This window comes from Amblyomma maculatum, chromosome 11, assembly GCF_055883805.1.
Source record: "Amblyomma maculatum isolate TAMU_Amacu chromosome 11, ASM5588380v1, whole genome shotgun sequence".
Classification (NCBI taxonomy): domain Eukaryota; kingdom Metazoa; phylum Arthropoda; class Arachnida; order Ixodida; family Ixodidae; genus Amblyomma; species Amblyomma maculatum.
This window is the reverse complement of record NC_139354.1, coordinates 46,869,684-46,895,389: the sequence shown is the minus strand read 5'-3', so window position 1 is coordinate 46,895,389 and position 25,706 is coordinate 46,869,684. Positions and strand designations below refer to the sequence as shown.

Below are 25,706 nucleotides of genomic sequence, written 5' to 3'. Positions count from 1 at the left end.
TAGGGTCCGAAATTTTGTTAATCGGTTAAAATTCTTCAATTTCGCGACGAATCAGATTAGTCCACTAACGGTAAATCGTTCAGTTTGGTTACATCTCGCTGTTCTGCCGCTCATTGACCACGGGGTGTTGTCGCTCCCATCGTTCTTCACACTTCCAGGTGATTGGGCGGAAGGTTGAAGATACCGCGCAGGTTAAAGATCCATCCAACTTTTGAGGTAGTGTTGGCGGAAGACAATTAATGTATCAAAGATAGACGGACGGACTACAAGTCACAGTTAATGAAGTATTATATATATATGGTCAGTCGTTGTGAAGAAAAAGAATGCATTGACGTTTCGGCCGCGGGACCGGCCTAAGTCTTCCGACGAAGGCCGGTCACGCAGCCAACACGTCAATACATTCTTTTTCTTCATAACGTCCGACTTATTTTAAACGTGTTCTCAACCAATCTCGAAGAAGCCCCTTCTTTTTCCTATTGTTATAGGAAAAAGAAGGGGATATATATATGTATATATAGCAAAGCTTCAGCACGGGCTTTCGCACGAGCTCCTTGCATGGAAATCCTGCCGCCATAATGAACGTTTTATCGAAGCAATTCTGTGTCGTTTACGTATAGGTCGCACACACACATCCCCTACAGTTTCTTGTTAACGAAGAAAGACAACCCTCTGTGTGAAATGTGAGGTGATCAGTTCGCAGTTATTCACATTTTATTCTCATGTCTGCATCTCGAAGAATCTAGGAAAAAAACATTTTGCTGTATTTTACAATAAACCCACTCCATTTCACCACGCCTTTCTTTTAGTCGAACAAGCTCTCGTTGACTTTTCACTGGTTTGCACGTTTCTAAAGAAAGGCAATGTTTTAAATTTTGTGTGATAACCATAACATCAGGCACCCAACATAACAGATCATCTAACCTTTTGAGTTTCGCGAATAATAGCCACAATTGCTTATGTGCCATAAAACCCCATATAACTAACTAACCATTGTCTAGCACCAACCATCCCTTTGCTCAATCGGGTGTGTACGCGCTTCTTGTTTTTATTTCTTACTTTTACTCATCTCAAAGATACCCTTACTACGGCCAAAGTCTAGAACCAAATTTGTACGTCCGTAACTTTATTCCCTGGCAATGTGACCGCCAGCTTCTGTTGTTGGTCACGTGTGGGTTGTTTTGGTTGCGTATGACTTTCTTCAAACCCAACTTTGTGTGCGTCTAGTGCAGGCTTTATGTTTGGACTCTGATACTGTATCACAAATAAGTCATCATCCTCGAGTGTCCATTCGCAACTGCCGAAGATTTAAAAATGAGATGACCAGGCCCAAATAGCAGTTCACTCCTCGGAGGGAAAATCGAGCCACCCGCCGCATCCCAACCACCGAACCGCAAGCTGCCCTAGAAAGACAAACGCATGCGAGGGCCGCCCAGTCGTTCAGTGATGGTGCCACCGCCCTCCCCGGTCAGTTGTATGTGTATTCCTGTTCTGAACTTACTTCGTACTGTTTTATTCGAGCTATTGCTTGCAATTTGAAACGCGTGTTAATCCTCTGTGTAACGTAAACTAGGGTGTTTGATTGGATATGCTCTTTACTCGTAGTGATGTTGTCCATTAATATGTCATGTTGTATCCCTCTGAATAAAAAACCATCGTTTGTTGTGGTTACGAGTAAAACCGCCTTCGTCCCAATCTCTACGTTCGCTTACCGCCTAATCCGGAAATCGAACCACCGTCCGTCTTTTGTCGTGTCTCGATGGTACATTCGGGTAATTATAGAGCATATGACATTTACCAATGCGAAACATAAAAGTAAATTAAATCCAAACAATTGAAGTTCGCTGGTTATATAAATCAAAGACCCCATTAATGAGCTGTGCAGTATAATAAAAAGAATTAATTCCGACATCACCACGACCATTTCTAGTGTGTCAACAGAACTCGCAGACCAGCTTGATGGTTCGTCTTTTTTTCTTCGGCTCATATACTGAAGCTTACTTAAGACAAATGGGATTCTCTCCCGTCCACTTCGACCTGCGTCTGGGTTTGTGTGGCTAATACGCTACACTGCTTCTTAAAACTTTTTGAGTGTAAAAAATTGACGCTGATTTAAACTGTTTTTACGCAGCAACCAGAAAACTGCTGAATATTTTGCGCTCTGAGTTTTGACTATTCAGGGCAATTAGTTACAATTCTAGATATCCCCTCACTTCTGACACTTATAAATTTTGCGCAAGAGAAAGAAGGAGAACTTAGAATAACGCATTCGTACATCGATTCTTCGTTTCGAAATAAAGTTATCCTCTATAGAGCACTGCCCATTGGCTTCCCGTGGCAAGCTGCGCTGGGCGATGGCAGAAGTTGACGAGACTGCCACTGCCAGCCTGCTGAAAACTAAGGCATGGATGACGGTCCCACAAAAACATGATCCTTTACTCGGCATGTACAGTTATAACGGGGATGTTTCCTAGCGCACTGCATTAGGTGGCTTCCGAGTAAGTCCTGTCGCGGATTTAGTTAATGATAACCTGTGATAACATTTTCATGTTCCTTGGAACTCATCATTCTCGGCTAAAGGAAATGAAAAATGGCCCACACGGGGAAGGCATTTACCATTTGAGGTGATTTTATTTATTTTATTTTTTTTTACATTTTCCTCGTTTGTCGTTGAGCTAGTGTTGACGGCTTCGCGGGACCAATTCCGATGCTGTCGTGCTTTTTTCCTTCGCATTTACACGTGCTACGACATAATGAGTGTATTTTTGACAATTTAGATGATAAGTAACATTTTCATTGAAGAACAGCAGTTATAATTACGCAAGTAATAATTTGGCGACTGGTAAAGTGCATCTTGACGTTTCAATATACTTTTCATCGGCATGGCACGGTGACCCCGGATTCGGGACAGTCATCGAAAATCCACGGGATCTGATGTATACGTTGCCTCTCCAGCAGATGGCGAAAGAGAGCAACAAAGGTCATTCCGTTGTACTTGAGTACTAAGACGAAACGCTCTTTTGTGCCGGTAGCTGCCTTAATAGTACAAACAGCGCGTATTACTTTCCTCTGGTCGCCCCCTAGAGGACTCCGGACTGCTGTCGCGTCAAACCATAAAATAGACACTGCACCTCCCTCGCAAGTCCACAAGTGCTTCTCTTTTCTTTTTTTACTAAAATTGAGAGCATTACCGTATAGATAACATGAAATTTACCTGGGACTAAAAACATGCACTTTCAATAGCATTGATGATGAACACACTGCCTTTAGGTATTACTGCAACTGCACGTATTAGTGAAGCCCAGCCTGCGTTTTCTTCGCCTTTTCTTTTATGTCTTACAAACTGTACCACTTTCGGTAACACTGGCAAATGAGCACCGTGCAAGATACAGGAAGATAGCGCTAAAACGCGCTGCCCGTTTGCTTCCCATGATATGCTGATTCCAACAGGCAAGAAAGTAAACGTGTCCCACGTGTGCTTGATAACGGTAAGGGTTAAGATCTTGATAGAGCTTGATAACGGTAAGGGTTAATATCGATGCGCAAGCAGTGCACTCTGCCGCTGGTAAACGCGTGTTAGAGCAGTCGTCAGTGGCGCAACACAATACGATGCCTCCGGGAGCTTGGCGGTACACGCTTGATGGGTTCGCGATGGAGCTCGACTGGAGGCCCCTAGTCTTCATCCAGCCTCTTCCACCGTTCAAGGATTGCAGCGCCTGCGGACTGGTGCGCAGGAGGACAGCATTGCTGGCCTGTTTCCACGCGCTGTGCGAAGAATGCTACATGCAAAGTGTTCGGGGCGGAGTATTCACCTGTCCCCGTGACGGAGGCCGCTTCAAACTACCTGCAGCCATAGCTTGGGAGGAGTTCTCTCCTCGTCAGCTGCTCAAATTACAGGTGAGGAATGCATGAACGGGAGCAGGATGTAACTACCGTATTAGCCCTTCTTCACTGTCTTTTCAGCACGAAGGTATTAGGTCTGGGTTTAAAACATTTTGTTCACCACTTATCAGATGTTCTGCAAAGCCAACGAGTATGACGATTGTTTCATCAAAACCTGTGACTCTAATGGCCTGTGTAATTTTATTAAAATATCCGGAACCTTGATGCAAGTTTCTTGGGTTGGTCTAATCGCTGCCTGCTGTGACTGGAGAGCGGAAAATCTTAAGCCTGTGTTGTGTCTTAAACTGGGCCTATACAGCTTGGCGGCTGAAACCTCTGTGGTAGATAATATTTAAAACTCTTCAGTAGTTTGCAATATTGTATACAGCTTGGCGGCTGAAGCCTCTGTGGTAGATAATATTCAAAACTCTTCAGTAGTTTGCAATATGGACCGCGGTGGCTTCATTTGTTCTCCTAGCCGATGAGTACAAACAGGAAGGCGCTCTGTTTTGCGTCTGACTGTAGATCCCGCAGCCTTCAGGTCCTGTCCGCCTCCAGCTGGCGGATTTTGTTTCTTGCACATACTTGTAATTCTTAAAACCAGTGTGATAAGTGGAGATCTTAGCGACGAGAAATCAAGGCCTGCACAGCGCAGTCCTAAAATCATATCAGGCAGATAATATTTGAGACTAGAGACTTCCAGTGACACAGCTACAATTTTTGGCTAGTAAGAAAAACCTACGACGTGCAGCTATTTAGCGATTACGGGCACCCATTTTAACGTTGAATCCTCTGATTGCTTATTAGGGCCAACATTGATGGTAGGCAAATCTAAGCGATTTCTATTGTCCCTAGCACAGTGTCGCAGGTGCGCTACATTTGTTGACCTCCATGCATATTGAAAGTCATTATATTCAGCGGTCATCCGGTCAGTTAGGGCCAGTGGAAGAAACACGTTTGCTGTACAGTTTCGAAAATTGCAAATATGCTTGGCTTTCTGTATCGCAACTTCAAAACCGTTACCTGTTTTCTGAATGAAAGGCCTTATTTCTGGAATATATGCACTATTTTAGAGTACGCGTGCACAGTGTGGGGTCCTGACACCGGAACGGTAAGAACGAAACTGAACTTGTCCACAACCGAGCTGCCCGTTTTGTTTTAGGTAATTACAATAGGAATCTGAGCATTACAAGTGCTAAGGAAAGCTTTGGGTGAAAAGAGCTGACTAATGGGTGACTTCTGAAGACATAAAACTACGCAGAAAACAGGACACAGAAAAGATGCTGACAAGACGAGCGTAGACTAACAATCGATTTATTGAACGAAATATCCTTCCGTCAAGAGCATAACGCATGCGCAAACAAACTTAACGCCAAATGAAAAGATTATAAGCTGCGCGAAGGACAAGAAGGCACGCGAGATTTTTGAAGCCTGGCAAATTGCTAGATACGGTGCTGAAAAATGTGTTAGCTAGGCATTAATTCACCTGTATCAGAAATAACTTTTTGGATTGATAAGGTAGGTTACTTCTGTTTTTCGCGTTAAGTTTGTTTGCGCATGCGTTATGCTCTTGAAGGAAGGATATTTTGTTCAATAAATTGTTGTTAGTCTACGCTCATCCTGTCTGCATTTTTTTTTTTTGTGTCCGGTCTCCTGCGTAGCTTTATGTATTCAGAATGCCTTGCCAACTAGTCTCTCGTGACACTTCTATAATAAGGGACAATGTCTCCGCCTTGAGTTATTACATATATTTCACGATTGCACTAATATCAAAAAATAATTTACCTACAGCACCCAAGCTATGTATCGCTAAGAAGTGACCATCCAGAAAACATCGCACCATTTCAACGCAAAACTAAATATTTTTAACATTCTCTCTAAAAACGGTGGAACTTAAATAATTTGCCAGCTTCTGTGGCTAGTTTGTGTAATGCCTTTTTCTTAGCGCTGAATGCTTAAGGCCTTATTTCACATGGAGTCCCTTTCTTGCGATTTATATTAAAGCTGTGTTTTAAAGCACAGCTGTCCAATGTGCCGTGATTCTGAGGTGAAAAGTGTGCACTACTGTTATGTATTGTCAAGCGAAATTGTGAAATTTCCTGCATGTATGATTGTATTTTGCTTGGTTATGTATCCCCCTACTATAATGGCTAACGGCGCCGGATTATGCATAAATAAATCGTCGCGCGGGCATCGACGCACTATAGAGTACTTCTTTCGTCCTGTTTTTTCGGGCTCTTTTCTCCAAGATATTCCGTACCCAACTTGCCCAACAACAGGCCATGATAGAGTACTATGTCCAGAGTGTATGCGTGATACTATTTTAACCCTGAATTTAAGCGGTTCGGTTCATAATAAGCATCTCCTCTCTCTCTACTCTGTTCGTTGTTGACCTCGCTTTTGATGGTCACATGAGGTCAACTAGAATAAGCGAACACATGGAGGGGAGCTCAATTTCGAATCAGGTTTCGGTGCTTCTGCTTTTGCGTTTTTTCTGGCTGCTGTTATAGCTGTGGATCCGTGGCAGTTATTTAGGCCTTGATACGTGATGCGCATACTACAATCTTGGCTGAGGACGCCAGAAAACCTTGCCCAGCTTCTAACAAATCGCCAGTGGAATCCCAGTTTTTTTACCTGAACTAGCGAGCGTCGACCAAGCATTCGTTGAACACCGTATTGTGAAGCACAGCAGCGAAATCGGCTAGAATACGCCCACGCGCGCAATCAACTGCCCGGCGCAGCTTTCCACTGCAAAGGTGTTACGAGAAACGGGCCCAACCTTACCTGCGTTTCGCCTGTTATCGCCTTTCAGCTCGTAAGCATTGACACTCTCACCACCATAGACCACCAATCCCATCCGGCCTTGTTTGTGGCGTTGCTCTGATTTGGTAAGCTGTTTCGTGAGGTCACAACCACGTGTATATACATGCACACATTTATACCTATCCGGGTCTTTCAGTTGTTATAACGACACTGCATTACAGAGAGCGAATTTTCGCGTTACAGTAACCCGACCAAGCCAGCCGCGTATTGAAGGGAAAACTCAATATACGCTAGTCGTGCGAAATGTCAGTGCACGGTAACAACCCCAGGGCGTCGGTATTGTAATGAGCCCTGCGCTACGACGCCCTTTGTAGCATGAGTAGCGTCGTAATTTTAAGCCTTTTAGAGCCTGTCCGCAACGCAGTCATCACAATTTTAAGAAAAGGGGTTTAAACAGAGTGTGGAAAATATGGGTGAACATTTGTTGTACTTGTGTATTAACATTATATGCGATCAGCGGTGTCATTCTTGTCAAGCAGATAGAATATTTACATAGCCATAATTATTTGTCAAAAACTGCTCAGGCATTTTCTGCAGCGGCCAAAGTAGTGCTGATGTAGTGCGCCAAGTAGTACTTTAGGTTCATGTAGTGTCACGCTCAGCATTAGTTACACAGCACGAGCTCATGTTCCAACGCATTGAAAGGCTGTAAAATGATCCCAACAGAGTAAACGGAACTGACTGCTTTAGCGCAAAACTTTATTCTGGAGATAAGGGAAGGTGATATGTGGGTGGGATTCCTAATTCGGGTCTCCTGTGCTTGTTGCTGCTGTCCCTGCTCGTGTTTCGAATGCCCTCTCAGCTTTTAGTATAAAGGTTTCCTCTGAGTAGTTGCCACTGCGTTTGGATTGCCAAGTTTGTGCGTGGAGTAGGTGGTCAACCGTGCCAACTAGCGGAACATATGTTGGTACTAAACAGCACGATAGCCTCTTCTGTCGCATGAACACATCCCGATTCGGTTTCTATTGCAAGGCGAGGCCGTCAAGGCGCCGTTTTTGTGAGCGGTCATATTAGCTATATTATGCAATTAAACTAGACATAGTTATATCAAGATTTTTTATCTTCTTTCAGGTCAAATGCTTGAACGAAGAGCATGGCTGCGAGCACGTGATGATGGCTGGAGAGATGGGCATGCACCTGAACCGCCAATGTGAGCACCATACAACCTGTTGCCCCGTTTGTTCTGACACGATACTCTGCAAGAGCATCTGCGACCACTTGAGATCAGGCTGTGGCGAAAGGGCTGCACCTCCAGCCTCGCAGCTGGAAGGACAGTCGCAGCGCATGGACACGACACAGACTTTGGCATCGTACAAACGGACATTGCTGAGCGTGGTGGAAAAATGTACATATGTCTTGCACGTTTCATAGGCGACTCAAAGGTTCAGTGCAACCGGCTCAGTGGACTGTGCCGTCGAATCAGTACCTTCGATGAAACATTCAAAGAAAACACTAGCCAAAGAATACACGTCTTGGGAGGATCTTTTGAAACGATGTCCACAAATGTATGTATACAGAAGAACGTTACTGTACAACCAGTTACTGGAACTCTGGAGAAAGAACTGGACAAAGAGTTGAGAGAGGCAATGGAACAAAACCTTGATACCTTGATGAACGGTACACGGGAATTATTCGGAGCTGCTGAAAAAGCAGCGGAGAGCTTACTTTCAAAGCTTTATCTTTTTGCTCAGCTCTCAATGAAAGGAATCAGGTTAAACAAAAATATGGCGCTAGGTAGCGATATCTCTTGTCAGGGCCACGAGATCTTGCCAGATCTTTCGCTGGCCGCTGAAGCACTCAATATGGATGCAAACGAAGCTGCTAACGCCTTTGAAGGAGGTTACACATCAGAAAGAATTCTTGAACTGGTTCCTTCAAGCGTGGAGCTTTTTGTGAAAGATGTTAACTCTCTTTATAATACCGCACGCGAGCATGGCTTTGCTTGCTACGGTAGTCGTCGAATGTACATACGCGGCTACTGCGTCGTCCCGGGTATCTGCATCGTTCACACCATGGGTACTCTGACTCTACACATTGGGATTCAGTTACTTATGGGAGTCATTGACGACGCTGTTCGATGGCCATTCGATCAAAAGATTAAAATGACTGTCTTACATCCTAATGGACGCGATGAGCTGGCAGTCCAAGCAAGAGAATTTAACCATCCAATGTTTGTGCAGAGGCCTTCGCAGTCTAACAGCCCGTACTTTCACCTGACTCCTTCATTAAATCTAACTAACCTGATAAACGACGGATATACAGCGGATGACCAACTCCGCATATTGTATGAACTGCTTCCCTGATTTTGTTTACTGCACGAGAAGTCACTTTCACTGTTTTTAGCGTGCTCTGCTTGGACACTGGACAACTACGCTTTTGATCATGTATAGCATTTTTATTTGTGCAAATAGTTTTAATAACTTCCTGCATACATAATTTGCCTTCTAACGGTGAGCAAAAATAAAAGCCTATGTACTGAAATATATTACGTTGTTTTCTTTCAAATTCCACTCGTGCAAATACAGAGTGGAAAAATACAAACAAGTATCTCGTGCTTGTAGAACAGATGCCTTTTTAAGGAATCCGTTTCGTGGTCTGCTGCATCGAGCCTGGCATTTGATGTAGGCGAAACTTTGAGCGCGTCTTGTAGTTTAGATGACGAAGTAGATGCACAATGTAGCTTGAAGCGCCGCGTTGTTGGGCTAGCAAGTGACTGTTCATGTTTGGCTGAAGGAGCGAAAGCACATACGGCCACAACGAAGGTAACGAGTCATCGCCACTCACAACTGCTCTTCTGGAACGTAAAGCACGCATGTGTATAGCCCTCGTTCATGCAAGGAACAGCATCACGACTTATAGGTTATATGATTAGGCACCGGTGGAATAGTTCTTTCCGGCCTTCTACAGAGCTATCCATGTGCCATTGACGCACATACTTCCTTTCTCTCCAATTTGAAAAAAAAAAATACTTCAATTCAGTAGCCTTACAGTGCCTACTTTTGGAGGGACTCTACCTGACAAAAATAACACAGGTCACGAGGGCCTGACGCTCCGGACCTCTCATGTTTCGGTAAGTTTCGGTATCAGTGTTGCAGTTTTTTTCAACTTTATTTTGTGCTCCTTCATTCCCTCATTAACAGACGCCCAGTTTGTCAAACATATGAGCGGCTTCGAGCTGAGCAAGGGGGATTTCGTGCAGCACTCCTTCGGGGAAGTTCATAACTGGTCGTCCAGGCTTACTGCCACAACTTCTTTCCTCTTTGTCCTTTTTTTTTATGCGTGAACAAATGGGTTCCGAGCTTCCTTGGGGCTGTGAAGACAAGCGGTACGCCATATCTGCTTGCCACCTGCTTTACTTTGTGCGCCAGTTGTGTATGTAAGGCACCACCACAGGTCTCCTCTTTCCTAGCAACGTCTTCGTAGTCCTCAGTGTCTTCGTCTTATTTTCCTGCACCAGGCTATCAGCAACCCCCGTCACGAACGAATCGGTGAAACGAACTGAAACTAGCCTGGCGAATTGCTTTGAAACTTCACGTGGGTCTTGTGTGAGGCCATGATCTGCAGCGCGTGGATTCTGGTCAAAGCGATGCAAATCCACTTTTTATTAGTTTTGAATAATCAGAGTGATAAAATAGACGTTCCTTTTTTGAGCGAAAATATCTTCAACCAACCTAATCCTCAAAGACTCGAAGAACTCAATGCTAAGAACACAAAACTGTAACACATTACCCTCAGGCACCACATACGTAAATTCCAGGCCAGTGTTTTTCTTCATTGATGTGTATACGAACCACTTGTGGGCCCATGGATGTGGTGGAGGACCCCTTGTGATGCAGGCAGGGAAGAGGGAGCGATCTTGTGCGGAATACCACCGCAGTTCCAGGAGCAGGTCGCGGAATCGGAATTTATTTAAGGCTAACCACGCGCACTCTATAAGCTGGCGCGCCAAGACCTGCAGAAAACTGGGGAAAGAGGAAGCGCCTTTGCGCCGGTGTGCACGCCGTTAGTAAGGATTCGATTCTTCCCAACACCGCGCTCTCGAAATGCTTTCCATTGCAGTTCCATGCTGCATCATCGACGCCGGCGACAACAAAAGCCTTAACACCCTCTTCTTTCCCTCCATCCATGTCTCGAACGCACTGCTGCCGCACTCCTTTCACTTTTCTTTCACTCTGAGAAACCAAAGTTGGTTTTGAACCTTCCGTGCCAATAAAAAAATCATCCGAGAGTACTGAAGAATTGCGTTAAACGGAACGTTGCCGCTTCACACGGTATATGAAAAAAAAAATATGAAAAATAATTCAAACTTTAAAAAATTAACTGCACTTCATTTAAATGTCCGCTAGCCCAAAGAGAGTAGCTGAGCTCGAGAGAAAGCTTGCAGTTATTAAAAAGAAACTACCAACTGGAGAACAGAAGCAGCTGATCGAACAACATTGTACATGGCAATAAAGAATAAGCATATGAAACTACTGAAAATTTGCTGCAGCCTCGCTCTGGGAAAGTGTATTTAGTTTTTCACCGAGCCTGCGATCAGCACATCGTTCTCCTCATCTGTACGACCGCCGCTTCAACGCCTCTGCCACTTCAACGCCTCATGCAAAAAAGAAAGCCCTGAGAATTGTTTTTGCCACAGACTGTCGGTTAATTGAATATTATTTTCGGCTTTGTTTAAACCTTGATCTGACTTGGTATTTTTACGCTATGTTTTCTCTGTAAATCTTGATCCATCTGGCCTTCGCACGATCCCTCCTTTCTTTGGGAGGGTATTGCTCGATGAAGAAGCCAGCATCTTTTTCATCCTTCCAGCAATACTATCGTTAGCTTCACAAGTGATAAGCGCTAATTAAAGCGCGCGCCGTTTCTTCTGCCGCTCACCGAACATTTAGCGCCAACTCTATGGACGAAATATCGCTCTCTGAAATGTCTGCTGCGCACATCATGAGAATGATCACTCGCTGATATGCCTATTCAAATTTTGATTAAGGAAGGTTTTGTGAGATTATGTTTCGGGTAGCAATGGGAGCTTGCGTCCAGTTCACTCGTTTACGTCCGGATATACAGAGCAGTAACGGACCGTAGAAACAGCTTAAATAAACTTCAGCAGCAACAATAACAATGCAAAATCAGAAATTGCAAGGCTGGCACTATATATCAACCCTAACTACACAAATAAACGCGACTATAAACTTTTAAAGCGCACAAATTCAATCGAGCATCTGCTTCAGCAGTAGTAAGAGGAGTCACGTGATCCCACTTGCTCTCCTAGGTCGACAATAGCGCCGTTCGCTCCAGTGGTGGCGCTCGCGTACAATATAAAAGAAGAGTAGGAGCCGGCGCTCTTTGTACTAACACACCAAAAAACATTTCATCGAAACGAAATCCCGACTTGCTTAGCCACTGAGAGTTACACTTCCTGCTTCATCCGTGAGGTAGAGAAGCTTGTCAGATCAACTGTTTGGCTCTCGTTTGCGACAACTGCTTTCGTAGGTTACTGGTTCATCTTCAATTATATGCAATAATCACCAGTATTGATTTGCAAATTACAAATGAAATGACGTGGGCAATATTACGCTACCTTGATAGGGGCGCGCGCGCTCCTCTGGGCCGGTACTTTGGCACAGGAATTCTTCAATGCATGGCCCAGTTAAATTCAAAGTCTGGGAGGTTACACTCGGCGGAGTCGTACTGGCGCCACTGTTGCCTCACAACACTTCACGTCACCGGAGCTCACTCCGGTCAGGCCACCAGTCCGGCAGTCAGACGACCAGTCCTCGAGTCCCCATTTCGCGCCAAAACTACCGTGTAAGCCAATTTTCCACCAACATTCACAGGCACAGCCTTCAACCAATCAAAAAACGACATTTCACGAAACCAGTGAGAAACGTTAAACTTTAAACTAACCAATAGCACATAGGCACCTACGAGGTCACCCCGCCAGCGCCGTGTGCCTTCCACAACATGGTACGCACTTTCCCTTCGTAAGTATGGCTCTCCATCTCAAAACCGCGTGTCTGAGTGCGGTACGCCTTTTTTCACGACAACCTCCGTTCGCTCGTAGAGAAACCTTTCCAACGAGATGTGCTAAAACAGATGACCCCAGAGATTTTGGCGACTTCTCCAAAAGGGTCCAAGATGCGATGAGCGGTGAGCGACACGACGCGAACGTCTGTACAGCGCGTCCCAAGGCCCCCCGCTCTGATGCCCTTCAGCACATCAGTGGGTCCGCGCCGGCTCCGCTCGCGGGCCCATCGTCATTCCTCATCCTTTTCGTTTTTGCGAGACAACTTGGACCAAATGCAAACCTCAAGACTTTTGATAGTGACAGTATAAAGGAGAGATTTTTTAAAGAAAGGGTTGTATCAGTTCCGACTGTGAAATCTCTTTTCGCAGAACAGGCTTAAAGGCGAGCCGGTGAAACGAGAATAAGAGAAAGCTTTCGATGGATAGTTAGTGGGTATCTGTCCGGCACTAAAACGTATAGTATGCATCATGAAATAACCTCATTGCTAAACTATCTGTGCGATTCTCGCCAGGGGCTCTTAGAGGAGTCCTTTCTTAACATCTTGGCTAACGGCTGAGCCAATTGCAAACCTCAACACTCTGGATAGTGACAGTATAAAGGAGAGAATATTTAATTAAAGGGTTGTATTCAGTTACGAGAGTAAAGTCACCTTTATTTGTTATTCGTAACTTGTTTCTGTCTACTTCGTCACACCTCCCGCCGCACTGGTTTAATGCCTAAATCACTTGGTTGATTCTATAATAGATTGATCCATCTATAATAGCATCGGCAGCTGCTTTTATATAGATGTTAAACACACAGCGCTCGTGTGTTGTGCAATGAAAAGTTACAACCAGGCACCTTTCGTCATAATAATTATTTCGGAGGCCCCACTATGTCTTTCCTCGTGGCCAATGTTACACTATTGGACGCTGAATACTTACGGTGTACTCACGTAACGTCTGCAAGGATCTGCTTCCGAAAGGTATCCGGCGAATATGATCAAACATCCGGGGGCAATCACAGCTACTATTGTGAATGTGTCAGTTAAAAATAATATGGAAAGCCCAAAGCGTGTCCAAATTGTGTTACAGCATAAACATTCAAAAGTAATTGCGGCTGCTTTTTTGCCATTTTTCGTGGTGGTCTCCACTCAAACTTTATCTTTTTTTCTTTTTCTGGCGGTGTGTCTGTGTGGGGGGAGGGAGCTGCTTTCGAAACGCCTATTGGGGTCTTGTATGCTTTTTTGTTGCAACGTCCTCCGATAAATGCTTCAAATTCGAAGCTCCGTTGCTATTAATGCACATTAATAGCCAAGTAATTTTAGACATTAATTATATATATGCGCAACGTTATTTGGTTCATAAGTAGTGTGCACGGAATTTGTCCGTAGTGGCTAGGTAGCCTATGTCGATCATAACAGCCACAAGTCATCTATTTGGACAGCTTATATCAAGTTTAGTTACTCTGAAACAAAGGCAGATTTTAGTTGTCATTAGTTAGCTTTGATTGCATTGTGCTTCATGCAAGTCAATAAGTATTACATAGCTTGATTGTTTATGCCAATTTAAATTGCAGTGAACTAATCGTATATATTTTTGAATGAGCTCACTGCATTTAGAATTTGAACTTTGCACCTAATATGTAATCAAATATCATTAAATAGCTTATATCTAGCACTATTGCATTGTACTAATCGAAGGTCATATTTATCACTAATTTTTCTTAATAAATTTGAACCCTAGGCTACAATGTTCGTCATGTTTTTGAAAATGACCCGATGAATAGAAACCAAAATCAAACGTTAAGCCATGCAAAAGCTATTTAAAATCGAATTAACGCAACTCTATCTCAGCTAAAAAAAGACCGCAACAGAAGCAAAACAGTACCACTTAATTGTTACGCAATCACATCACGTAAGGAGACCTATATGTCCCCGGTAGCCTTCTTTTTCCACTCATGCGAGAGCAGGCAGTCCATTGCGACGACCGCCTCATTTACTTGGACTGACTGCGAGATGTGCACAAATAAATAATTGACACTCAAGCCCCGCCTTCATAGCACAAAGCGATTCCCACCTGTAGCCATAATTCATTACACTAATACTTATTAGCACACAGTCCTAAGATAGTTTACTTGCAAAAGCACATGACGTATATAGTATATAAATTGCCGTTTGTTGTCAAACCTCACAGGGGGCATAGCCGCTAACGTGTCTAACTCGTAAGCCAAGAGTCGTGGGTTCAAAATCTACGGTCATTCATTTTCTTTAACGAAGAGAATTAGAATTACTTATAAACTTAAATTGTTTGAGACATACAGGGGACGTCTTTAGGTTGATGTGACACTTTGATTAGTCATATTTCACTTGTGCCCTAACATTTGACGGGACCTTTCCGGTGTGCTTGAAATTAATCAAAAGAGAATTCAAAAGAGGTGTCCGGTCTATAGCGAATGTGCCATATCTTTTTCCCACAACAAATATATTTATAGAGTACGATATACTTCTAATCTTAGGATTATACTTTTACAGGCTTCTTTTATAATACCATTCACAACAACGTGATAATCTCTTCACTGTTTGCATGGACGACTCAGAGAAAATATCAGCAGCCGTAACACGAGACAGAAAACTTGGATCACTTCAACGCCAAGAGCTTACTACATGAAACAGTCCTTAAAACAGAACAGTCCTAAACCAATTAAACCATGACAATTTTGACATTACCAGAAATTGAAAACATAAAATGCATGACTACTGCCGTGACAGTTTCTGTGTATGAAAGAAGCAGACATGAAATTCCCTGTCGACTGTTATATGACATCTATACTGCATATATTCTAGTTTTTTTTCACATGTGTGTTTTCTATCTCGTGCGGTTTCTTGCATGTGTGTTCGCGCTTAGCCTAAATGTGGCTCTGTATGACCTACCCATGATAGTGTGAAGTGTCACCCTCGTCTCCCTTCTATACTGCCGCTATCTTAAAGAGTCGAGACCTTTAGTCAAGCTGCTACAATAGCTTTAATCCCGACTCCTCCTCTGTAAGAAAGGAACAAACTTCACCTTGAATTCCGCTGCAAAATAATCTGGCTGTGACGAAGTCACCCTGTCGACACGCGAAGTTGACTGCTGTTTCTTTTTCCTGCAACACTGGACATTTCCGCAGCTCGTAAAACATGCACGATTATCAACATGCAACTGTTACAAAGGAAAGTATACGTATATTTCGACACAAAAAAAAAAAAATTTATTTTCTGTTTACGACACGATTAGCGTGAACAATTCCAAAATATACATGCCGATGCGTTCTTTCTTAAAAGCAGTTAGTCCGACTGAGTCAACTACAACACACGCACACACTCACAAAATGCCAAGAAGCGTTTCGAGCTTGTCTTGAATGATACACATTACTGATACATTCACGAGTTTTCAGTCACGTTGAGTCTGGTGTTGTTCAAAGCTCTAATCATTAAAGTACCTCCCATTTGACGCGAAGCTGGTTATCTGCCACATACCCGTTGCTTATAAGACGTTTGACGTTCAATGGCTGAGAAGAAAAGTAATATGCTGGGCCCCTTGATGCCACTGCTTTTTGGATGCACTGCAGGACAGGTTTGACTTCAGAAATGCGTTCTGCGCCATCTGTAGGATGTATCAGCGTCAGCTTGATTCTGTTCTCGAATGGCCAAGAAACAGAATCATCCACGTCACCCTTGTGCAGGATTAGCTGCACATACAGGTTCACGGAATTCACCTCTTTTTTTATATATACTCCGAAGGACATGCAGTACCCGCGCAGGTATACCGGCTCATCTTCATAGTTCGCTCATCCTTCCTTCATTGCGTTCTTTCTCTTGAACTGACTCGAAATCTTTTACGAAAAAGTAATAGTGCGACAGACCTATAGCTGCAAGTGGCGCAGAAGAATCTTGCGCACCTTGTCAAGCGCCTTTTAACTGTTTTAATCATGTGCTGCTTTGACCGCTTCGATGTCAGTGGCAATCTTAGACAAGTAATCTCTAGTTGCAGAGGCTGAATTACCCAACTCATATCTCAGTGCTTTTTCATTTCTACTTATTATTCTCGAAAGACTAACGGCATCAATTCTAGCTGACGAAACTTTGATTTGCTTGTTGCATGCTCTGACCTCACACGTCATTTGCTTCAAATTCTCGTCTTCCTGTTTTGTATCATCCGGAAGTTCCTTTCTCAGAGTTTGTTTTGAACTGTTTATGTCTTGAAAGACTTTGTTCAGTCGATCATTAAGTGCACCAATATCCCCCACTAAACGCGCCATGAACTGCTGGACCTCCCAAGCCACTTTTTCAAGTACTCCAAGAACGTAATTCTTCCAACTCTGGATCCATTTTGCTGTCTGATGTGTGCGTGGTCACTGGATTACAGAATTCCGATTTCAGGTGCGCGATGAACCCGCTGCAGAGAACCGTGGCAGAGCACTTGACACAACAAAGTAAGTGGTATCCACAGTCAAGCTGGAAATGCTGGACTATGGCCGAAGCAGCCGTCACGTGTTGGCAGCCGCTTTCTTCATTCCAGCATTTGACCTGTGACAGACAGAGAGTTTCACAATTAGGCAGTTGAAGGAATGCATAATGAGACTAATTAATTTGTGACGCTTCCTTTGCACGATTATCTTTAACAACAAATCAGAAGGAACAACCCGAATTTCCAAAAAGCAAGTAGATTATTTATTTTATTCGTGCAAAGAGAAGTGGACCAAAGAATCCAACCTCAAGTGTGAAGTCATGGCATGCAAGGTTAGTTTGTAGCAATATTTAAGACAAAAACATCTAAAGTCGGGCCAGATTAAAGCATATACAAAATGAGGCGAGCAAACGTGTGTGACTGGAAATCTAATATTGCAGCCCTAGTATGTGAAGAAAAAAAGCAGGCCACTAAATAGGGCCCGAAGCGTCTATTTGGAAAGCTGTCAGGTCAAGAAAACCTCGATGATATAGAAAAATGAGCCTGTCAAATCAAGCCTAAACAAACAAACAAAAAGTAAGCAACAATGGCAAATCAGTGAATATTGATTTACTTCTCCAATGCAGTACCGCGTTCGCAGATGTAGCTCCTGCAACTGAACATTCCCCTTTCCTCGACTTCCTCTGCCAGCTTCAGGTGCTCACTGTAAGCCATCGACTGCTGTAAGACCTCTAGTGCACTTTTGCGTCCTGTTACCCTTGCCGCGTCACCATATATAAATATCGGTCGTTATTTCTTTAGCGCTGCCACTTCCTATCGCACACGCTACGTTGATAACTGCTACATTGAAAACCAGCATTTATAGGGACATATATATGGCTATTTCTGTGTCGATATCAATATGCACGGTTGATATCGTCGCGATACGTAGTCGCTTAATCTGTCTGTCTTTGGCTGCAGACGCTGTAAATACTAGCGAGTCTCTGGTGGGCACTATGCATATATATATATGCCCTAACTAGTGCACTCAGCGACCTGAGTATTGCTAACGCAAGTTGTAGAAATAGATCACGTTACTTAACGACGTAGCACTTTTTCCATCACTGAATCCTGCTCTGGGGTGCTCAAGGAGAGTCAAAACTTGGATACCCAATGCGTGTTCCGTCTCATTTGAATTCCCGCTGTTTTAAAATCATTTACGATCACCCCTAGCGTCATTTACTCTACTCGTCCCTTACTTCTAATGCCGGATCGAATGTAATTATGGACTATCTTTTCAGTTAGCATCATCCTTCTGCCCACCAGGTCGTCCATGTGTGCACTGCCAGAGTAATGCCAATACGGTCATTCTCATTGCCTAATTAGAAAGAAAGAGATGCGGAAAAAAATATTAAATGATTTAAGCACGTCGCAGCAAGAACTTTTGTCTGAGAGAAGACTGTAGCAAGAATCCCCCTTTTCCCCCAAGGAAAATAATTGAAAGAGTACACGCATCTAAGCAAGTATGGTAACCAAGCGACTGCTGCAATACAGATATTTCCCTTCTTCTTGCCCAATACCAAGGTATGTCCAAATACGAATTGGTAATATAGAATTTTGCAGACACTTGTTCAAGTCAAAGTTATACTTTTTGCTCTACTTGTTACACTAACAACGTTGGCACTTGAAAGCTCGCCGAAATTGCTACCCAGTAAAGCAGAAAACTTAAAGGAAGAACAATTTGAGGGAATTTAAGGGACGCGACAAACGCGACAAAAGATGTAGAGCTCCACTATAGCTAAGCCACATGAACAGGCCTGGGTGGCCAAGAAGTAATCCGTCTGACTTGGTGCTCAATGTTCCGGTGGCTTAAATTCTCATATAAAAGAAACTAACCGATTTTTGAGCTCTTGGCATGTCACTACTCGTCTTGTGATGTCACAAAATCCGCGGATCAATCAGTGCCCTGTCACGGCACCTGCCAACTACCACCTGCCAGAATCGTGCACGTTGTTATTCGCCCAATCTGACGGCCATGCCGGTTTTACATCAGAACAGAGCCCGCTCTTTCGTGAAGTATTTAAGTCTTACGAATGCGCAGTTCTTCACTCGAAGACCGTAAACAGACTCTCTGAATACTTTCCACCCTACGAACAACCTTACCGCGTCGTACGATGGCGCGGTCCGTCGTACAGAAAAGGAATGAGCTTCAGTATCAAGGTAGGAGTTGCGTTCATGGATAATCACGGAGAAACCTTCTTTTAATATGTTCAGCTGCATGTAACTGGGGATCGAATCCATCTTAAACTATGTTATGGATTGAAATTAATTCCGTAGGAACCCTGACTGTGCAATTTATGCACCAGTGGTGTTAACGCATCGCAATAGACGCGGACCAAGGATGAGAGCAACACAAACGGGAGCCGACTTACAGCTGATTGCATTATTGCGTAGGAGCCCAATCATTAGGCGACCATCGCAACAACCAGACAAAACCAGAGGAGCAAGCCGGGAGACGAAAGAGATAATCAAAGAAGCTTATCGTCAACAGAGTTTCACTTGTTAAGAGAAAGAAACCAGATTTCATTGTCGGATAAAAGAACAGATAGTACACATACACGCGAGTTCTTGCAAGACGTGATGTTCAATGTCGCAATTACTTCTCTTGTGAGCTCGTCTACATGACGACAGATATATGGCACCCCATCCATTGAATTGTGGTTGGCAGTGGAGGCATTTATTGCAATAAACTGCTAGGTTGCCCTTGACGTTGTTTTTTACATCTTGTTCGTGACATAGGGTTCGCGCAAACGGTTGCTTAGGCACCGGCCCGTTCCACATTAATTCAGTCACATTGATTCCATCATTTTCAGAAGAATACCTGCAATATTAGCTGAAGAGTGTCGTGGTTAGAACAGGGCACCTTTGTCGGAAGCGTCAGCTAGAAACGTACGGTAGAACAGTCACAGCCAAAATGGATAAAAACACAGCTCGTGAATGAGCTGCATACCTGTATTCGTGTGCACCAAAGAGCACTGATCACTTGACGACACCCCACTTGCAGCGTGGCATATGAGCATGCGCGATCGTGCCCTCTTTCTCTCCTCTCTGCCATGCAGCGCAACAGCGCAGAGCAGTAGACGCCGCCCCTTTGCTATCAAAATCGTAAGACTACATCAACGCTAGCACCGCACTTTGTTGAATGTCCCTCACAGACTTTGCCTGGATTACGTGACACTTCACGCGAAGTAAACACAGCTAAACAGTAATGATTACAGTGAGAAACAGATAATGTAGTAGGTAAACATAAAAAAAATTGGCTTGGTTTCCGGATAGGGTATTTGTTGCAGCCAGTTCGTTTCCTACGTCACCTATAGCTGTGAAAAGAAGTGGGGTTCATAGTAAAGGATAGGCCCCATGGAGAATATATATATTGGCTTTATAAAAGTCACGTGGTACGTGTTCGACGTGCGCCTTTCCAGCTGATCAAAACAGATAACACCATCAATGTTGCGGGGTGACTGCTGAACAATAGCTTGTGCATTAAATCAAGTGAGCTTTCGTGAGTGCCGCAAAGACAGATGGTTCAGATGTATTTTGAACCATCCTGCAGGAGCGTGTACTCCGCCTCACGAGCTGTTTTAGTACTACAAAAGGCTGTTCTATGTAAAATAAAAAACGGTATACGTTTTAGTGAATACGCTTCTCAGTGAGGCATGTTTTGTAACAAAAAGGACTCGTTCGTCAATATTGTCTCGGTCGTTGTATAAATGTAAAGTTAGCTAGGTTTCCGTAGGACACATTCACACGTGCGAGTGGAGGACATCGTGCGCTAGATATCCGCAGCGATAACAAAGCAGGGAGAAAATCTGCAAAAGAAGCCACACGAGGGGAGCGAGACGAACGAGAATCCTCCATTCCATTCATCTTCTAGGCGCGGTATTTAACTATTGTACTCTTTACCCATCTCCAAGCTGTCCGCGTCAACTGGCTACATTTCTGAGCTTACGCAGATGTGGGAACTTGGCTCCTTTTGTTTTCACAGAGAATGCGAGGCGCCTCCGAACGACAGCCTTTGGTTGGAAAACAGATCTTGCGACCGAAATAACAAAGTAATTTGTATTGCTTCACATATGGATCTCTTCATTTAGCCCTTCGCGCTCTCTTGTGGCCGCCCACGACCCAAAACGTACTTCGTACCACCGTTTTGCATCGGCGGAAGCATTTCTAAATCGCGAAAAAACCGCCCGGCGCAACGCCTTCTCCCCGCGTGCAGAGGAAACCAGCGGAGCGTCTGCTCCGGCGACGTCCCGAAGTTTGACATGGCGCCACCACGCAAGAAATGCGGCTCTGCCGTCGCGTTGAGAAACTTGAGCCTAGGTTCCCTGTACGTTCACTATGGACTGACTATGAAAAACTTAGAAAACAAAGACAAATGAGTAGGCGAGGGCAATAGCAAAATCGAGGTGCTTCAGGACAGGTAGTGCAGAGAAAACATACTCAAGACGACTCACGCGTTGCAGTATGTGGCTCTCGACCTTTTCTCTATCAACAAGAGGAGGTTATTGTTAAAATGAGAAATAGCAAGTTCGACGTAACATTGCACCCGACGACAACGGCCATCAACAAGCTCCAAATTACCTTTTTGAAACCAGATGTATTCTTCTTAAGATGACATCAGTACACGATTGAAACTTTTCCTTCCGGATGCAGGATGCAGCCTGCGCCGTGTTGGTGGAATGGAGATGCCGGAAGTGAAATGCAGAGTATCTGAACGCAAAGTAAACAGATTTCATCTGTGAATGCCTGTCCCAGTTTGAGGCCGATGAAAGACTCTCCTTGCTAGTGACTGATTGATTGAAGGCAGTTGAAAGGACTGGGAATTGAGTTGGCGGAAGAAGCGTTTCTCTATATACGCCCATTATGAGACCGTGCTTACCCCGACCGCCTTCCTGATACCAACTCATGCAGGCCAACGCCCTAAGCTGCAGCATGACGCGGACTTCTTTTGCGACATGTTACAGTGCTTTCATTTCTGACGTTTTTGAACACGACCTAGAAACAGCTAGCAGCGTTCAACAAGGCATGAGATTGCCGTCGGAAAGCAGTAGCCGAAACTCTGATTTTTATCTGGTATTGATCACGATGTATTGATCACCATCTGGTATTGACAACAGTGTACGAATGCGCTGAGAACGGGACAGTTTTGTTTTCTACCGTGTGACTAAGCACGCGTATGGAGCAGCGTCGCAAGCATAATTAGATATTTCGCTACTGGGAAGGCGATTAGGACAATGAAAACTTTTGCAGATGCACATGCTCAATAAGAGAGAGAGAGAGGAACAGAGAGAGAGTAATTTAATGAGAAGAAAGATGGAGAGGTCCGCCGGCATTAAAGAAACCCTGACCTGCTATTACACACTGGGGAAGGGGGGAAGAAGAAATTAAAGGAGAGTTGGGATGTGAATGAAGGGTGATATCATAGTACAATGAGGTTTCACTTGTGGTCCGAGTTATTGAGGAGCCCAAGCACACACGTAACGAACTCGTTAAACGCAACATGCCGCACATGTCTCGGACACACGCCACTTGTCATGAAACCAACACTGCCACAATTGCAAAGAACTCTGCTATCTCACATGCCAGAACAAACGCAGGAACACGCACCAGGACACCTCATAGTGCCACATACCCATGTGATACTCAACATGCTGAATGAAATTGCTATAGCAGCGTAGAGGTATATCAATATTAGAGGCGCTGTACTGTGGCCATCTGATATGTACAAATTCGGCAAAAAAGGTGCGACATTATTGGGAACATCTTAGCTCATCCTTTAGGAGTATGACGCGAAAGCGTAAGTTACCAACATTCTTCTACTTCCTCCTCCTCCTCGGCTGTTCAAGGGCAAGCGTGGCGTCCGCCGGGGTTACACGACGGCTCGAAAGCTGGCGCAGTATTGCTATCTCAATTAAAGGGATACAGTTGATTTCCTCGTCTCCTCCAGCAGCGACGCAGACCACGCGAAAGTAGAAAAATAAGCCTTCGGTCAGTATGGCAGGCTTCATTGCAAAGAAACTTGCAGTTATGCACCCGACGGAGCTTCCCAGCAGAGTCGCATTGGAAGCCAAGTCGCAAGACCGAAGGGCCACTTTCAAGCATTCTTGGCGTTCACATAGTCAAGCATTTTTACAACGTTAAGCAGCGCCGCCTACCCAGCTCCACGCGCGAAAAAAGAATGATGGCCCGGGTGCCTCATTTGGACATATCCAGAGTTTCACTGAAAGGGAATGAGCAAGGGTAGAGAAGGGAACCCCAGTTCGCAAGCCGAGCCAACGTTTCGACAAGTGGACTTGTCTTCATCTGGCCTGTAGTTTGTCCAAGATAAACGTACGGTAATTTTCCCCACCGTGTCTATTTGAAGCGACCATTTCTCGTCTTGGCCTTCTTCGCGATTGCGACATGGCAGCCTGTAACGCAGACATTCCGGGATTCCGGCGCTTATTCTACCTCTGCTTTGGACCCGTGGCAGCTGAAGCGTTACAGGAGCCCACGACATCAGTAAAGGTGATGCTGTAGGGTGGTGCGTTAAGCGTCAAGTATAAGGTGACGAACAGACAAACAGAGAACAAGGAATGAAGGGAACCTGTCCAGCCTTCATGGTGTTAACGGCTCAACGTGTTCGCCACTGCGAGCAATCCTGGTGCGATGGTACGGAAGCGCCACTGCGCCAGAACAAGCGGCGTCACCGGGCGGGCGGCGTTTGCGAGAAAAGGATATTTGCCTCTCGTGTGAGGCAGCGGAAAAAGCTGGAAAAGGTCTGTTTTCCAACAGCGTCAGCGCGTTGAAAGGGACATTTTTAAGGCCGCTTTTGAGTATCTCCCCGCGCACACACACACACCATATATGTGTGACAAAAAAAAAAGAGAAAGATTGAAGAGAAACCAAAGAAAGCCATGGCTCGTTCTCGACTGGGGGCGCGTTTCGTCCTCCGGGGCCTGCCCCACCCTCCACACGGGCGCTCTTCGTTTCAAGGGTTACACTCTACACACGAACCCATGCTTTGAATGGAAAACGGTAAACAAAACACAAAGCTGGAAAGAGTGCAATGACGGCAGCTAGCAAGACCCCCTAATTATGGGTCGTTGTAAGTAAGAATGCGTTTGAAAACAAAAACCGATTGGCGGTCAGCACGCGCACCCCTGTGGCACTGGTCAACGGCCTACACTGGTAATATCAGATCTGCCATGGGGAACTGAGCGCCAGACATATAGGTGCAAGTGACAGCGCTGTCCTCAGAGTTCCGACAGAATCCTGCAGCAGGGTCCTTAAGCAGTGTCGTTTTTCTTTTCCGCTTACTTGGTCCGACTATGAGGGCTGGCGATTCACGGTGATAGTCAGACATGGCTAAGGAACTCTCAGTGCGTGGTATTAGGCAGCTTTTTGACCATTGCAAATGTTGACGCGTATTTCGCAGATTACAATTGCAAAACAATTACAATAACTACAATAATGGAGAAAAAAAGAATTTTCATGACCATCCATTTGGTAAAACAATTTATTTCTTGCAATACTTAGCCCTTTCATTAAATCTAAGAAATGATTTATTGTACCATTTCTTGTAAAGCAAGAGAGCCACCTAACTACGGGTACCTGCTACAGCATGCGCGAATTTCAAATCGCTCGTCGCTAAGGTATCAAGTCGCGAGATACCCCTAGCACAGGTTGTCTATTTTGTGCACATTCATTGTTTAAGCGCCTTTACTTCCTATAAAATAATTTTCGCAGGCCTGAACGAAAACGCGCGAAAGTGAATGTAAAAGTCACGTCGGTGCACCGATACCTGTCTTCGAAGCAGCTCGTCTACCGGGAATTCTACCAGAATCACGTCCTCATCCTCGAAGCATTTGCCGTCGAGCGGACAGTCATGGCCGCCATCACGCCCGCACTGCTCGTAGCACGCCTCGCATAGCACGTGCGTACAGGGAAGCAGAGCCGTCTTCTTGCGCACCAGTCCACAGGCACCGCATATGCGATGTGGAGGTAGAGACTTCACGAAATGCACTGTCTTCCAATCGAGCTCAGGGGAAAACCCGTGCAGCGTATATCGATGGCTTTTAGGAGGCATCGTGAGAACTTATAAAGTACGCCGTTGGCTGGGGTACAACAACAGCAACTGCGGAGCAGAGCAGCACTGGCAGCGACGAGTTGAGTCGGCACTGGCGTCGGAGCCTCGGAGGAAGGCGGGGAGCCGGGAGAGGGCTGGCCATGGAGGAAGACTGGCAGAAAAGGAGTGGCGCTGCGGACGCCTCGCAAGATTGGTGGCTTAAAAGTAGAGAAATGGCATAATGTTAGTGATGTACAAACAAAAATTCAATAAATAGAATGATGGTATAGTAACCCATCTAAAATAATAAGATATGGGGGGATGATCATGATAGCAACTGCTACCACCCTGTTTCAAAGGGGGCGCTCCTACATTCCATCCATCCATCCATCCAGTCCTCTCCAAGCTGTGAGGGTAAAACAGTCGCTGTCGCTTTCCTCCTCTCCGATGACAAAAAGTGAGCGTG

General features: G+C 44.7%; 2 protein-coding genes across 2 annotated transcripts; one reads left to right on the top strand and one right to left on the bottom strand.

The window, feature by feature from the left end:
- The first annotated feature begins 3,529 nt into the window (after nucleotides 1–3,529).
- On the top strand, nucleotides 3,530–9,185 carry LOC146173744 (TNF receptor-associated factor 6-like). The gene is made up of 2 exons (XM_084584158.1): nucleotides 3,530–3,894; nucleotides 7,774–9,185. The coding sequence occupies exons 1-2, from the start codon at nucleotides 3,607–3,609 to the stop codon at nucleotides 8,071–8,073; spliced, it is 588 nt and encodes a 195-aa protein (XP_084440284.1). The 5' UTR covers nucleotides 3,530–3,606; the 3' UTR covers nucleotides 8,074–9,185.
- Nucleotides 9,186–16,494: 7,309 nt separating this feature from the next.
- LOC146173743 (TNF receptor-associated factor 6-like) lies at nucleotides 16,495–25,342 on the bottom strand. Its single transcript, XM_084584159.1, has 2 exons — nucleotides 24,977–25,342; nucleotides 16,495–17,273 (listed from the first exon to the last, which is right to left on the bottom strand). The coding sequence occupies exons 1-2, from the start codon at nucleotides 25,259–25,261 to the stop codon at nucleotides 17,034–17,036; spliced, it is 525 nt and encodes a 174-aa protein (XP_084440285.1). The 5' UTR covers nucleotides 25,262–25,342; the 3' UTR covers nucleotides 16,495–17,033.
- Nucleotides 25,343–25,706: the final 364 nt, after the last annotated feature.

Coding starts and splice junctions, on each gene's coding strand:
- LOC146173743 (XM_084584159.1), bottom strand. CDS start 25,261: ATGCCTCCTAAAAGCCATCGATATACGCTGCACGGGTTTTCCCCTGAG. Junction 17,274..24,976: donor ACGAGCTGCTTCGAAGACAG/GTATCGGTGCAC, acceptor TGTCTGTCACAG/GTCAAATGCTGGAATGAAGA.
- LOC146173744 (XM_084584158.1), top strand. CDS start 3,607: ATGCCTCCGGGAGCTTGGCGGTACACGCTTGATGGGTTCGCGATGGAG. Junction 3,895..7,773: donor GTCAGCTGCTCAAATTACAG/GTGAGGAATGCA, acceptor ATCTTCTTTCAG/GTCAAATGCTTGAACGAAGA.